This window comes from Pogoniulus pusillus, chromosome 9 (assembly GCF_015220805.1).
Source record: "Pogoniulus pusillus isolate bPogPus1 chromosome 9, bPogPus1.pri, whole genome shotgun sequence".
NCBI classification, from domain to species: domain Eukaryota; kingdom Metazoa; phylum Chordata; class Aves; order Piciformes; family Lybiidae; genus Pogoniulus; species Pogoniulus pusillus.
The window spans coordinates 8,827,408-8,842,622 of NC_087272.1; the positions used below are offsets into that span (position 1 = coordinate 8,827,408).

The 15,215-nt window shown below is 44.3% G+C and overlaps 3 protein-coding genes across 6 annotated transcripts in view; all 3 read left to right on the plus strand.

Annotated features, from left to right (window-relative positions):
- The window catches only part of RPL34 (ribosomal protein L34), a 174,814-nt gene extending 172,234 nt beyond the window's left edge, over positions 1 to 2,580 (plus strand). For 3 of the 4 annotated variants that reach the window (XM_064148476.1, XM_064148475.1, XM_064148477.1), the window contains 2 exons: positions 389 to 492; positions 2,454 to 2,580. In XM_064148476.1, coding sequence (XP_064004546.1) covers positions 389 to 492; positions 2,454 to 2,538 — 189 coding nt within the window. In that variant the 3' untranslated portion in view covers positions 2,539 to 2,580. Of the gene's footprint in view, positions 1 to 388; positions 493 to 570; positions 973 to 2,453 lie in introns of those variants that run through there. The other variant, XM_064148474.1, reaches the window with a different exon arrangement.
- Positions 2,565 to 7,057, plus strand: LOC135178460 (uncharacterized). The gene is made up of 4 exons (XM_064149388.1): positions 2,565 to 2,607; positions 2,784 to 2,902; positions 3,947 to 4,245; positions 6,678 to 7,057. Exons 1-4 carry the CDS (start codon positions 2,565 to 2,567, stop codon positions 6,991 to 6,993), a joined length of 777 nt encoding a protein of 258 aa, XP_064005458.1. The 3' UTR covers positions 6,994 to 7,057.
- A 104-nt stretch (positions 7,058 to 7,161) lies between these two features.
- On the plus strand, positions 7,162 to 12,955 carry OSTC (oligosaccharyltransferase complex non-catalytic subunit). Its single transcript, XM_064148473.1, has 4 exons — positions 7,162 to 7,403; positions 7,649 to 7,742; positions 9,615 to 9,812; positions 12,313 to 12,955. The coding sequence occupies exons 1-4, from the start codon at positions 7,265 to 7,267 to the stop codon at positions 12,329 to 12,331; spliced, it is 450 nt and encodes a 149-aa protein (XP_064004543.1). The 5' UTR covers positions 7,162 to 7,264; the 3' UTR covers positions 12,332 to 12,955.
- Positions 12,956 to 15,215: the final 2,260 nt, after the last annotated feature.

Genomic DNA, 15,215 nt, shown 5'->3' on the forward strand with positions numbered 1-15,215 from the left:
TTCAGCTTCAGAAAAACAGGAATTAAAGATTTTGACATGATACTTTTCACCAAAATGTGTTTTTCTTTGGTGTGACATCACAGCTCTTAACAGTGATGGGAATGTCTGAGTGATGTTGATCTTTGAGCAGTTCCTATCCTTGGGAAAAAGATTAAAAAGCCAATCTTACAATTAACATATTTCTAAACACCTGTGGTAGAACAAAAAGAGAGCTGAGGAATGCTGAATGTGGGCACACACAACAAGCTGTGACGAGTCAATACTTTTTGTATCTCGAGTAGCCAGCTTCAGGTGTTGCTGCTTTTTGAAGCCATCAGAGTGGACTTTAGTAAGACTGCCATGCAAAATTAGTGTCATAACACAGGCTTTCTGGTTTTGCTTTCTGTAGGTTCGTGCTGTGCGTCCTAAAGTTCTTATGAGGTTGTCAAAAACAAAGAAGCATGTTAGCAGAGCCTATGGTGGTTCCATGTGTGCTAAGTGTGTCCGTGACCGGTAAGCTTGCAGACAGCTAACTTTATATTCTTCAGGTTGTTTCATATCAGATTTTTACATCTCACTGTTTCATAATAGGGACCAAGACTTGGAAGACTCTTGTCTGATGTTACTGTAATAAAAGAGCGTAAGCATGAAGGCACATAAGCAGTGATGCATATGATTTTATCTCTTGGGTTTGAACTAGTTGGTGCATGCAACTTCTTTGTAGAGTCATTGTTCATAATTTCTTACTGTACTTTTGCTTTGGTGCTAAACTCTGCTCATTCTACATTTTTGGTTTTCATAGTGAGTCCCCAGTGTAAAGATTTTTTCTCTTTTGTCCTATTCTTTTATCTTGTCCAAAGATACTAGTGTAAGATCATCTGTCTCTGTGGTATTTTGGTATTAAAAGGTAATAAATGGTTGCGTGTTAGGCGTCTTTAAATGCCCAAGCTTTACCATAGCCTTTGCTGGGCCTGACTGAATTCAGTTTTGTTGTGTGACAACTGTACATCCTGTGCATCCTGGACAAGTGTGAAGAGAAATGTGTAATACAAGAACACATCCTCTTGGTGACTGGTTGTGGGAGAATTCTCCCGCAGCAGGACATGAGCTGGTAAACATGAGAACTCATGCGGGGAAGTGTGCTTAAGCCACTGCTGGCTCAGGAAGCTGAGCTGTGGACGGTGAGCAACGCACGCACACCTGCAGGGGGCTGAGCCTGCCGGCGCCCTGGAGCGGACACCGCAGGTTGTTTTGACACAGGGCAACCTATCTGCACCTTACACATAACTCTGAGCCAATCTGTACTGTCCACTTGTGCCAGCCCCAAGCTGATTGTGCACACCTTCTCTGAGCACTGTTTCAGACATTGCACTGCCCTAATAAAGGGTACTGCATAGCTAGCTGCTGAGTTGACTCGTCGGTACCTCGATCTCGCCTCTGACCAGCTTCTTGCCTTCGACAACTGGTAATCAGAGCAGCTCTCTGGAGTCAGCAGTCTGATGCCATTTTTTTCATCTTGCCAGCATTTGTTTTCTGTTTTTTGCATGAGTTCTAGGTTGTATTAGATGCCACAGAAAATGGATTATCCCACCTTCCATGCTGGAGATCTGTAACAGAACTTTTTTCAAAGGCATTTTTTTTGAGTGTTTTCCCAAATATTTGATGAACCTCCTGAATGTCATTTTTAATGCATAATTGTGCCTTATTTTGCCTCAGTCAAAACACACGGTGCTTCCTTCCTATATTGGCAGGTTTTCTCCTGCATTTGCTTAGGTGTCTGTGTACTGCAGAAGTAAGCATCTGTACCAAATGCATTTCAAGCAGCATTTTAATGTTTTAAGGAGTGTGGATGGTATGCTTGTGCTTTTAAGTTGTGAGGTGAGCTGTTGATCTGAGCAGTATCGCTTCATCCATCTGTACAGTGGCCTTACATGGCTTCCATAAGTAATTGTATTAGGGCATGACTTGCCCTGCCAGGGTTTTCCTTGTTTATGTTCAGAGGAGCTGTAATCCTGAGAGGGGAACCGTTGTGATTTTGGTAACTGAACTCATGCAAAGTTTTCCATAGCTCTGAGGAAGAGATCTGACTATGACTGATCATACCCACTCTGACTTTTAAGAACAACTAAATTAGTTTGCCACTGAGGAGTTTAGTGTTTTACCTTTCAAGTTAGCAGCTATGTTAATGTCCATATTCATCTGTCAAATGTTGCCTTGCTTGTCTGCAAGCTGCTCTGAATTTTGCAGGCACACAATAGGCCTTCTTCCATGGACCCCACCGTATTTCTGAAGTGCCACCATGCCTGTCTTTTGATGCTGACCAGAGTATGGATGGTTTCTCATTTTATGTTCTTGTGGAACTGACACCACATGGGCAGTGAATGTTTGAGACAGCAAAAGTAGCTGTGACTTGGTTTTATTTTGTGTTTTTACTGGAGAAGACACATGTCCTAAGGTTGTTTTTTCCTTTCCAGAATCAAGCGAGCTTTTCTTATTGAGGAGCAGAAGATCGTTGTGAAAGTGTTGAAGGCACAAGCACAGAGCCAGAAGTCAAAGTGAATCTATTTGTAGTTTCAGCCCAATAAATGAGAGTTCCACTTTTCTTGTGTCCTGTTGTTCTATACACTAGTGAAACCTGGTGGAGCTGCTTCTCACAGCTTGTGTAGAATTGTGTTTTGGTACAATAAACCCTGTCTTTGGGATGCTGTGTCCTGTGCTACCCACAGATAGAGAAATCAGGTGGAATTAGGTCTGGTGAAAGAGGTCTCCCAGCATTGTCCTCTAGTTCTGTAGAGATCTTTGAGTATCTGAGCAAGTTGTGTTGGTTGTGTTTTTTCATGGCAACATCTCTGAAGTCATCAGAGGACTTGAGGATCAGAAGAAAATTAGTTATCTGAAGAAGAAAAGCAAAAGAAGGCTGAAGGTTGGTAGTAGATTGTCATGTAAAGAAATGGAGAACTTTTATAGGCCTAAGGGAGATTCTTTTGTTTGTGCTCTTGCTTGAATCTGAGGGTGGTGGGGAATAGTCTGATTCCTTAGATTGGTAGTGACCTAGCAATGTTAGGGTTATGGTTAGACTTGATCATTTTGTAGATCTTTCTCAAACAAAATGATTCTGTGAATATGTGCATCAAATATCTAGATGATACTTATGCAGCAGTGTCTGTTCTCTGGTTTGGGTTAGCTGTGGAGCATTGTCAGGGTAAGGAGACAGGGCTAGCTGTATTTCAGGAGGTGCATGGCACATCTGTGTGCTGCAGGCTGGACATTTTCACTGTAATGAGCAAGCCAATGGATGTGGTCAGTGAGTGTTGCACTGAGGAGTGGCCAGCTTGGAAGATACTAGATGGAGGTGGCTTTTGAAGCCTGTAAACAAAAATATGCCTGTTTTCTGCTTTGAATTTACCTGTGTTCAGATTGCAGTGATTTTAGGCTATTAGGTTTTCCTTCCTTGAATGAAACAGCTCACTGGGACCTTGGGAGGAACATCCAGTTAGTAATGAAATTGCCTATCAATCTCCCTCAACAAGCTGAGGTGGGAGATCTTTCAGTGTCTTGATTACATCCAAGGCATGTTGTCCAGCCTAGACTCTTTTTGCCTGAGATGTATGTAGGTCTGGGGCTTGCCCATTTGGTGCCCTGGTGTTGGTATCTAATTCACATCTGAGTTGCCAAATAAAGGGAACTCAGCATGTTGTGATTTCAGATATTTTTGTTTCCCCCTTAAAAAAAATGGTGCTTGGCTAGAGATCAGAATTAACCAGAGCACAGACAGGTAAAGGCACTTTTACATATATATATTCATAAAATATTAAATTAGAAACATTTAAAAACTGGCAATGCAAACCAATACCTGAGTAGTTGCCCCTGAGGCATTTACTTCTTGTAAGGGTTTCTCTTTGCCAGTGCTGTTGCTCGTGTTATCAAGAGCTACTGTGGTTGTACAGCACTTGCTCTGTCCCCACAGGTGAGAGAAGTTTCTTCTGCCAGTTCTGGAGGGGTGGCTGGTCACCCCACTCCATGTGCTCATGCTCCTCTGAGAGACTTCAGGAACCAGGCAACAGCTCTGCTGGGTCTGAGCTTGGCAGCAACACCCTGCATCTTCTTCCAGTCATGCTTCTCCTGCCAGTCCTTGGTTGAGAGCAGGAACCAGACGTGCTTGGATTGGCTGTTCTCTGCCCTTCCCTATGCAGCATGGAAGCCACTTGTAGACAAAGACACCACAGAAGATGCTGAAGGTTCCGAAGTGCTTCTCCAGCACCTGCGGTGAGTGAATATGGGAGTCTTCTCTCACCGTTTCCACCCTCTGCGGTCACTCCAGGTGTCCTGGCAATGGCCAACCCAGGTCCTCGTGACAATGCCAGCCCCACTGACGATGTGTCAGGGAGCAAAGGCTCCTGGGAAATGTTGCAAGCAGCCAGTGGGCTTCCACAAGAAAATGAGCATGATGACATGGCACCCATATGGCCTCAGGCCCTGGCTCTGGGACGTTTAGGGTCACCTGCTGGCCCTTTCTCCACACTAACCAGCTCTGTGCAACCTGATCTGGTTGAGGATGTTCCTGTTCACTGTGGGAGGAATTGGATGAACTTTGAGGGTCCTTCCAACCCAAAGCATTCTGTTATTCTATGACTTCCTAGGGAGGAATAAAGTCAGTGTACCAGTACAGTTAGGAGTTGAGCTTCTTGAAAATAGCTCTGCAGAGAAGGAGAGAAGGATCTGAGAGTTCTGGTGGACAAATTGCCCATAAACCAGGATGCCCAGGAAAATGGTAGAGTCCCCATCCCTAAAGAGGTTAAACAGCTGAGTAGATGTGGTGCTAAGGGACATGGATTAATGGTGACTTGGCAGTGCTGGGTTGACAGACTAGATGATTTTTTAAAGTCTTCTCTAGCCTAAATGATTCTGTGATTCCTTGGAGTGAGTGTTTCATCCACCAGACAATTGCATGCTGCTACACCTACATCAGGAAGAAAGCTGCAGCTGCTGTATTCTGTTTAAGTGCTTCCTGGGTTAGCAGTTAGAAGTATGACACAAGCAGAGCTCCGGGGCACAGCTGGAACTGACCTCTAATGGCTTCCAGAATTAGGTTTTTGAGTAGCAGTTTTGGGTCTCTGATATTGAAGCAAAGCTCTGTTGCTTTATCACTGAGGATGTGATGGTAATGGAAAAAAGCAATGCTAAAAAAGTGGAAATGGCCTGGGTTTGCTGCTTTGCTTTATTCTGCTGTGTAAGGAAAGCTGTACATATGTCTAACACTCCCCAGGAGTGCTTTAACACTTGGGATAACTCTGGCATTACATGGTGTGTACAGGGTTATTCCTTACCCTCTGCTCTGAAATATGGAACTGTTTAGTGTCTGACAAGAAGCAAGGGTCTGTTTTTACCAGTAACTACTTTAAAAGAGTAGTGAACTCTACCACTGCACTAAGGGAGAAGTCACTGAGTACGCAGACTTAATGGGAGCAGTAAGGATGCCATTCAAAGAGGTTTCTAAGATGACTTGCTGAGCCTGCTCAGGCTGTGGCTCTGAGATGTGTGCCCTGACTATGCCATCTGTTCACCTTGTGCCTGGCTGTGGAGCTTCTCAGGCTGTACAGTCATCCAAGACACAGGTCACAGGAAACTGAACTAATGAAAAGACCTGTCCTGGTGGCAGTGAGCTGGCAGTTTGGGTCAAAATGCCTGTAAACGAAACAGTGGTGGTGGTGCCTCCTAGGTTTAACAACAGGAGGTGGCATAAGTCAGGATAACTGCCTTGACACTATGCATGGTGAAATGAGCTGTACCTCCTCAAGAATATAGTATCTTAAGTCATGAAAATCATTTTGTCAGGTTCAGAATGGATAAATCTTAGAATCATAGAATTGTTTTAGCTGGAAAAGACCTTTAAGATTATTGAGTCCAACCGTTATCTAACTCTTCTAAGGCTGGTTCTAAACCATGTCCCTCAGCACCACATCTCTGCCATTTGCAGGGACAGGGATTTAACTGCCTTCCTGGGTACCCTTTTACAGTGTTTGAGAACCCTTTGAGTCAAGAAGTTTCTTCTAATGTCTAATCTAAACCTCCTCGAGTGCAACCTGAGGTCGTTTCCTCTCTGCCTTTTAAATGTCAGGGACAAGAAACTGACATCCACCTTCATCCAATCTCCTTTTAGGGAGATGTAAAGAGTAATGAATTCTCTCAGCCTCCTTTTCTCGAGACTAAACAACCCCATTTCCCTCATCTGCTCCTCACAAGACCTGTTCTCCAGACCATTCAGCAGTTTAGTTGCCCCTCTCTGGACGCACTCCAATACCTCTGTGTCCTTTTTGTAATGAGAGCCCCAGAACTGCCAGTGCTGAGTACAAGCACTGGACAGGACAATCACTTCCTTCCTCCTCTCGGCCACACTACTGCTGATACAGGCCGGGATGCTATCCACATGAGCACACTGCTGACTCCTCTTCAGCCAGCTGTTGACCAGCAGCCTCAGGTGTACTTCCATCAGGCAAATTTCCAGCCACTGCCCTAAGCATGGAGTGTTCATGGGGTTATGACCCAAGTGCAAGACCCAGCACTTGGCCTTGCTGAATCTCATACAGCTGGCCTAGGCCCCTCTGAAAACTCTTCCTACCCTTCAAGTGGGTCTGTGTGACCTCCCAGCGTGGTGTTACCTGCAAGCTTACTGAGTGTGCATTGATCCCTTCATCCAGACCACTGATAAAGATACCAAAGAGAACTGGCCCCAGCAGAGAGCCCTGGGGAAGACCACTTGTGAGCAGGGGGAACGAGGCGCACGCTTTGACCCTTTGCCAGGAAACTGCTCTGCCCGGTCGCCGGTGTGGGACCTGTCTCCAAGCAGGACGGCGTCCCGCAGGCGGGCCGGGGGCCGTGCCCGGAGCCAGCGCATGCCCGCGGCGCGGCCCCGCCGCAGCAGCCACGTGGAGTCCCGGCCCCGTGCCCGCCCCGGCCGCTCGCCGTTACTCGGCACCGACACGTCAGGACTCAAAGGTCCTAGCAGGTAAGTAAAGCCTATAGACCCTTCGGCAGCGGACGGGAGGAATTTTCAGATCCGTTTTCACTAAAATAGGAAAAACCTTAGTTTTTTATTTGACCCTGGGTATAACTTTTGAGTGCTTCGTTTATATTTGCTGTTTTAAAATGTGTGTACTTTTCCCTGCCGGGACGCGGCAGCCGATTTCCGTTTCCGCCTTCGTGTCCGGTGGCGGGGGCGGTCGCAGCGCGGCGAGCCGGTTGGGGAGCAGCGGGCTGCGGCTCTGCGTTTGGCCGCACCGCCGCCATGGAGACGCTGTACCGCCTGCCCTTCGCCGTGCTCGAGTGCCCCAACATCAAACTGAAGCGGCCGAGCTGGGTGCACATGCCCTCGGCCATGACCGTGTACGCGCTGGTGGTGGTGTCCTATTTCCTCATCACCGGAGGTGAGGTCGGGGCCGGTGGGGCGGGCGGGAGGAGCGGGACACCCTGCTTGCGGGGCAGCTCTGCATCTGCGGCGCGGGCTGCTGCCCCCTGCCCCGGGTAGCAGAGCCACTGCTACTGCTGAGCCCTTGTCTGGCTCCACATCGGTCACAGAACACGAACTTTGGCCAACTCGGAGCATCACCGCGATGTTTGGGCAGTTCTCGTCTGCCGATAGCAGCCAAAGGTGATGCTTTTCTCCCCACAGGTATTATCTATGACGTGATTGTGGAGCCTCCCAGCGTGGGGTCGATGACAGACGAGCACGGGCATCAGAGGCCGGTGGCTTTCCTGGCATACAGGTAGAAGGACAGGAGCAGGGATCTATTTCGGCAGAGTAAGGTGCTACAGATGCCTAACTGCAGGGGAATGAACCTGTCCCACGGAGCTGTGCATCTGCTTCTTTTACTGAGCGCTGTCTGCAAGGCAGGGTCTGTTCTGTGTTGGTCTGTAGTTGAGTCATATCGATGAAACATTAAGATCTTCTACAAATCAGAACTCTGGTAAGAGAAAGGTTTCATGCTGGCAGTGCTGAGTTTTATAGTAGGTCTGGCACATCTGATTGTATCTCTTAGCCTCTGAAGGTCAGGTAGTCCAGCTGCAGGACCGCCTGGAGTAAACCATACAGCAGCACATCCAGATAGGTTTGGAATGCCTTTGGAGAAGGTGACTCCGCAGCTTCTCTGGGCAGTCTGTTCCAGCGCTCTTCCACTCTCAGAGTGAAAAAAAACAACCTGTGATGTTTCTTTGCAAGCTCCTGTGTTTGTTAAGTTTTTGGCTCTGTCTCCTAAACTCCAGTTTAATTGGGACTCTTGTGCCTGAGGGTGGGGAAGATAGTCGCAAATGCACAACCGTCTTTGAGCCTTTTGCCTCTGTTGCTCCAAATAAGCTACATGTGGCTTAGTAACAAACAGGTCTGGAAGGAATTAAGTCTACATTTAGAACTGTATTTTTTGTGTGTGGAAACCAATAGTGGTTTCTGTTAAGTACCAAAAAAGATGTTAGAATCTGTGAGGCCTGGGATAGGCCTGGGTACTTGAACTAGAAGCAGTATCTGTCTCTGACAGGGTTGGATTGCTGCAGTGTAGGTAAATCAGGCAAATGCAGGGACTTTATAGCACTGCAGTGTGTGTCAATGAAAACAACATGTGTGATGGTTTGGGTGTACCCTGCCTCCCCCCCACTTTAGAAATCAGCCAGACCAGACTCAGCCAGCTCTGGAAATATGAATGAAGCTTATATTTACAGCTAGCACAATATACAAGCAGATATTTACAGTATATACAGCTATAGACAGAAATATACAAGGTAAAAGGTAATACAGAAACACAACAGCCCTCCCAGAAACCTGAGTCCCCAGGAGGGGCTCTCAACTGCCCGTTCACCTTCCCCCTACCCCTCTCAACCTTACCCCAGTCCCAAGGAAGAATGGAGGTTTGGCAGAGGGTTAAGAAGCAAAGTGGATTAGCCCAAAATGGAGGGTGAGGTTGGAGAGATGCAGCTCAGCCAGCAGCCCAAGCGAGAGTGATGCCAAGTGTCTTATGTATGTTTTGACTGATGTTTTTATACATCTCAGCAAGCCTTTGAGGGAAGTAGACATCACCACTGTTTTGATTTCCCAGCCTATGATCTAATCCTTCTCACCAAAACATTCTAGCCTGCCTCAAACTAGCACAACATGAAAGAAGATGACATTTTTTTTCAGGATATAAGACAACAGTGATAATCTTTGTTTCTCTATTGGCATTTTTTGTGAGGGTTGCTAATAGGTTCCTATTTTTGTGAGGTTGCTAATAGTGATAGGAAAAGGTTTTGGTGACTGTGGGATACAGAAGACTCATGATCCAAGTGCAATATTGTTTCTGCCTCTCTGCTTCCCTTCTCTGAGCTTTGTGAGAAGGAAATTTGGCTTTGGACTGACAATATGTGCAGTGAATGTAAAACCATCAGTATGCTTGACAGGTCACCTTGCAGAATATCCAGTTTGGAGATAAATGGCATAGTAAAGACTTAATAGAATTGCATAATGTCAGTTTCCATACCTGTTTTTTATGTTAGAAAGTCAACTGTAATCGTCCTGTGTGTTTGTACAGCCAGAGCAGGTTGTGAAATGTAAATAGGTGGTTTTTTATCTCTCTTCTCCCTCTTCACCTCCTCCTTGTGTTTTTCTTCAGAGTAAATGGGCAATATATTATGGAAGGGCTTGCATCCAGCTTTCTCTTCACGATGGGTGGCCTAGGATTCATAATTCTGGATCGATCCAATGCACCAAATATCCCCAAGCTGAACAGATTTCTTTTGCTTTTCATTGGATTTGTCAGTGTGCTTTTGAGCTTCTTCATGGCCAGAGTCTTCATGAGGATGAAATTACCGTAAGTGATGTCATACCCCTTCAGCTTTTTCTTCTCTTTTTGTGGTTTGTATATGCCTATGTTAAATTTAAGAGTAACATGAGGTCTGCAGCCTAGCTATAAGTTTGGTGGTTTTTTTTACTGCTCTTTTGGAACAAACTACTTTGGATAATGTGAGATGCTTTTTTAGGGCCAGCTACTATATAATCATGCTGTCTTTAAAGAAAGAGGTTATGGCTTTTGGTCTGTCAGAAGACAATGAGTCTGACTTACAGTGAGTTTTAACATACACTAAGTATGTATTGGTCATATTAAAGTAATACCAAGCTAAGACTTTGAGGAAGAAATGTGTCAAAGAAGTGTTGAAGAAAGGCAATTGAGTTCTTTATAAGTGACAAAACTTCTTCATAACTAGAGGAACTGATGACAACAGTAAGAAGTGTTCAGAAAGATTCAGAGCAGACCTACCATCAAGATGATGTTTTTGTTGCTGAACAGCTGAACGTAACTTTGACATAGAAAATGTAGGTGATGTTTTAATCATAGAATCCTTTCAGTTGTAAAAAACCTTTAAGATCATCAAGTCCAATCATTAACTCAGCCAAGTCTGGTGCTCACTTGTCCTTCAGCGCTACACCTCTACATCTTTTAAACACCTTCAGGGCTGAGGATTCAGCTATCTCCTTGGGGAGCCTGTGCCAGTCTTTGAGAACCTTTTTAGTCAAGAAGTTCTAATATCCAATGTAAACCTTCCCTGCTCCATCTTGAGGCCATTTCTCATGTCCTATCACTTGTTCTTGGAGACACTAGTAGGAAGGGACTTTTTACAAGGGCTTATAGTGATGGGATGTGAGGGAATGGACTGGAGACCTCATCGCTGTCTACAGCTACCTGAAAGGACATTGTGGAGAGACTGCCACTGGTCTCTTCTCACAGGTAAATAGTGATAGAACAAGAGGGAATGGCCTCAAACTGCAACTGAGTAGGTTTAGACTGGACATTAGGAAAAAAAATTTCACAGAAAGAGTGGTCAGGCATTGGAGTGTGCTGCTCAGGCAGGTGGTTGAGTCACCAGCCCTGAATGTGTTTAGAAGTTGTCTGGGTGCGGTGCTTAGGGATATGGTTTAGGGTGAACCTAACAGAGTAGGCATATTTCTTGGACTTGATGATCCTGAGGGTCTCTCCCAACCAGAATGATCCTGTGATTCTGTGAAGCTTGAGGAGGGTAGATTCAGACTGGATATTGGGAAGAAATCTTTACAGTGAGGGTGGTGAGATACCGGAACAGGTTGCCCAGGAAGGTTATGGGTGCCCTCTCCCTGGAGGTGTTCTAGGCTGGGTTGGATGAGGCCTTAAGCAATTTGATCTAGTCAAAGGTGTTCCTGCCTGTGGCAACGGCGTTGGAACTAGAAGATCTTTAAGGTCCCTTCCCACCTAACCCATTCTATGAATGTAGGAGACCAACACATACATGTCTTCACCCTCCTTTCAGGGATTTGTAGAGTGAGAAGGTCTCCCCTCAACCTCCTCTTCTCCAGACTTAGCAATCTCAGTTCCCTTAGCTGCCCCTCACCAGACCTGCTCCCAGACCCTTCAGCTTCTCTGCCCTTCTCTGGACCTACCCCAGCACTTCAAAGTCTTTGTTGTGGTGAGGGCCCCAAAACTGAATTCACTATTCAAGGTGTGGCTTCTCCAAGTGAACAATTGCTTTTCCGGTCCTGCTTGTCACACTATGTCTACATTTATATTCACAGATCAAAAAGTAGAAAAGATAGGCAGCTTTCAGGCTGTGCAAAATCCACATGCAGGATTTTCATTTCCCTGTTCTTCTTTATTTCTCAGTCCATCTATTTCATTTAGCATAGCTGAAACCTGATGCTTGATTTTACTGGTGGTTAATTTTTGGAGCGGCTCCACGAGGTGTTGAATTACTGTAATTTTTAAGTCCTGCTTTCTTTAAATGTTTTGGCTTTTTTTGCAATGTTGTTACAAAGTTTGCTTTGTTACATGGAAGTGATGAGTTCCCTGCCAGCAGGAAGCTGGGTAGGGACCTGCTCTGTATTTCCTTGCTTCATTTATGTATTTTTTTGTTTTACTGAGTACATTTACATCTTTCTTAAACTCCTTAAAGAAACAGTCAGAGAAATGGAAGAGAAAAAGTGACCAGAGTTGTATTGAGTGCCAGAAAAATGTCAAGTTACACTGAATGTAGTTTGTGCAATGGTTACAAGTAAGGGATTTTCTATATAGGGGGCAACCAAAGCTTCAAAGATACCAATTACCAAAGCTGGATTCAGAGCAGGTGAATCTGTTTCTAATGTTCATTGAAGAAAGTCAGCTGAGGAAGGAGCGAAGATGGCCACTCTGTACCTCAGGCAGGATTTATTGTATGAAGTGGACTCAATCAGCTGAGGTTTTTGACAGTCTGAAATCTTTGGTATAAGTCAGTGTGTTTATTGGTTTTTGAGGACTGCTGCCTGTGTTTGCTAACTTTTTTCCTAACTTATTTTGTTTTCTGTAGGGGCTACTTGATGGGTTAATACCTCTTGTGATGAATGAGTTGAATTTACTCCTCTTCCTGAAGTGTTTAAGAAGCAGCAGCAGGAAACAAATCCCATAGTCACTATCAACAGGAAAGAGACCTGACCATGAGAAGCAACTAGGGGAAGAGTGCTTTGTTTGCAAACAAACTCTGAGTACCAGTGGCTGATTCATACTTTTGAAGCAATGTTTTCTTTTCTGTTTTAGAGCTTTTGAAAAGAGCAAGTTCCCCACCTGATTTTTATTTTTATGTCCCAACTCAGTATGATGTAGAGAACCTATCTTTAGCTCTACCTGGAAGGAGTATTAGCCATTGGCTTCTCAGTTCTTTGTTTCAGGCCTGTCTCCTCTTCCCAGTGTGGGACAATTACATGCGTGAATCTGAGAAGAAACACCTGCAGCGTTTCTTTTCAAGTGATAATTAGAAAATTAGTAACTTTGGATGCTTTACAGTCAAAATACAATGTGTCTGAAATGATTTCAAGGGCACTTTTTGCCTTGATAGTCATGACTCTCTGAGCAAATCCAGACATGCACTGGGAAAGGCAAACTGTATGAATGTGCATTTCTTTTTCAAACAGTGTATGAAAGGAGGCAAATAAAACTTATTTTCTACAAAATTAGTTTAATTCTATGCAGTTTCTGAAGCTTTCTTCTTGTGTGTGTAGCCTGTTGTGCATCCAGGCTGCAGGAGCCAAGACAACCAGCAACAGAACAAGGGAACACAGTGTCTTGTGCCAGGGGAAGTATAGGCTGGATGTTAGGAGGAAGTTCTTGCCAGTGAGAGTGATTGGCATTGGAATGGGCTGCCCAGCGAGGTGGTGGAGTCACCATCCCTGGAGGTGTTGAAGAAAAGCCTGGATGAGGCACTTGGTGCCATGGTCTAGTTGATTGGATAGGGCTGGGTGCTAGGTTGTCTTGGATGATTTTGGAGGTCTCTTCCAACCTGCTTGATTCCATGATTGTATCATGATGACATGATTTCAGCTTGAATTTTTACTTCTGGATTATGTTTTGGGTTGGTTTGTAGGTTGGGTTTGTTTGTATTTTGGTTTTGGGGTTTTTTGTGTTTGTTTTTTGTTGATTGGTTTGGGGTTTTTAGTTGTTGTTATGGTAGGTTGTCTTTGTGGTTTGGGGGAGTTTTTTCTTTGTTTTGTTTTTGTATTTTCTGTGACCTTGTACTGTAACCCAGACAATGTACTGTTTTCAGTAGTCAGGAAAACTTATTTCTGAAGCTGCTGCTTTTTTTGTGAGAGGCCAGGCTCTGATTTTGTGTTCATTTTAGAAGGCTGAATCTTGCTGTCATGTTTCTTTGAAGTAATGTTCTTCATTCTGGGGAAAGGAAAGATCCTGCATATCTCCATAAATGCCTTTCTTTGCAAGCCCTATGTATTTGAAGCACCATTTTCATCTGTTATGATCTTCAGTGAGAAATGCTGTTTATTCCCCTAACTGTGAAGTATTACTGTTCACATACTTAATCTAATTTCTGAGCTAGCTGTTAATGATCTGCCCTCAGGATATATATCACTTCCACTCCCTCATTCTTGCATACAGTGTGTCTTCTGCATTTGCTTACTTGGCATGTTTGTCATTTAGATTTAAGGTGGCTTAAACTGTTGGTTGAGGCTTGTAATTGGAAAGTTTCCAGTCTTTTCAAAGTGGTTCTCTGCTGGTAACTCTGGTTTTGGTGAGACATATGCTTACCTTCATGGGGGAGCATTGACCTTATGTAAGTAAAGAACTGAATACAAGTCAAATTTTTAATACATCCTGAGAGGGAAGTCAGAGGACAAAGTCACTTCATTAAGTACAATTGGGATTGCTCTGCTTTAACACTTACCCTCCTCGAGGTCAGCTTCAGTCTCCAAGTTTGCATCTGATTCTGAATAGGCATGCTCTTAAACAGTGACTTTAATAGCATAGAGGAAGGTTTGTGGTCTATGAAATACATTGGATTATGCTTGGATGCTAGGTGACATAACTTGGAACAAATAAAACAAACATAATTGCAAAGCAGAAGGTCATTGTGGAGAGTAAAACTAAGATGATGACTGTCTGCAACAAACAAGGTTGTAGAATCCCTTACGCTGCTTTGGTTACAGACTACAAATTAACTCTGTTACTATCCTCTGCCAAAATAGGGGAATACAAATGCAGAGCAGAAGACAGACCACCCAGAAATAAGAAGTGTGCAAGTCAGTTCACTTTGGAAGTGAGTGGAAGGCTTCTTGGTCACACCAGGGGAAATTGATACTGAGCATTCCAGAGAAGAGCATTGCAAGCATTCGATTTTCAGTTCAAGAGGGCTGGCATTTTCTGTAACTGTCTGCTATTCTCTCTAAGGGACAGCAGGTGGCCTCTACTGTAAAGGTTTAGGATATTAATAGGAGCGTTTCAGTGACTGAAAGAAAACTTCGTGTAACCCGTGGTAATATTTATCTTACCCATCTGTGTTTGGTGCTCATATCTTCTAGGGTGAACTGAAGTAGATTTTGGGGTAGGAAATGAAAAACAAGCTAGAAGCACTGTGAATAAAGGTGAAGTTCTGCTTACAGGAACACATCTTTCTGTGACTAAAGCCAGAAGTTTGATCTACTTCAGAATGCAACTTACTCTGTCCTTACTTCTCTGAGAATTAAGACTTGTTTGGAAGATGTGAAAAAAAATTTGGAGGATGAAGAATATTTCAGCCACTTTGAGAAGATACTGCTAAAATCTGTTGCTAATAAAGGTAAGAGTGGCAAAAAGTCCAGTTGCCAAATGTTTCAACATGTGTAATCTAAACCTGCAATATGTTTTACAGGTAGATTTATTTACTACTATGCTGCCTAAAATAAAAATGACCACATCAGTGCAGAACCTTTTTAAGAACTGCTGTTA

What these genes read in the sequence shown, in the direction of transcription:
- LOC135178460 (XM_064149388.1), top strand. Translation starts at nt 2,565, where the DNA reads ATGAGAGTTCCACTTTTCTTGTGTCCTGTTGTTCTATACACTA. An exon ending in TCCTGTTGTTCTATACACTA is followed by an intron (nt 2,608 to 2,783) that starts GTGAAACCTGGT and finishes GAGATCTTTGAG; the next exon opens with TATCTGAGCAAGTTGTGTTG. An exon ending in GTGCTTCTCCAGCACCTGCG is followed by an intron (nt 4,246 to 6,677) that starts GTGAGTGAATAT and finishes CCCTTCATCCAG; the next exon opens with ACCACTGATAAAGATACCAA.
- OSTC (XM_064148473.1), top strand. Translation starts at nt 7,265, where the DNA reads ATGGAGACGCTGTACCGCCTGCCCTTCGCCGTGCTCGAGTGCCCCAAC. An exon ending in CTATTTCCTCATCACCGGAG is followed by an intron (nt 7,404 to 7,648) that starts GTGAGGTCGGGG and finishes TTCTCCCCACAG; the next exon opens with GTATTATCTATGACGTGATT. An exon ending in GTGGCTTTCCTGGCATACAG is followed by an intron (nt 7,743 to 9,614) that starts GTAGAAGGACAG and finishes GTTTTTCTTCAG; the next exon opens with AGTAAATGGGCAATATATTA.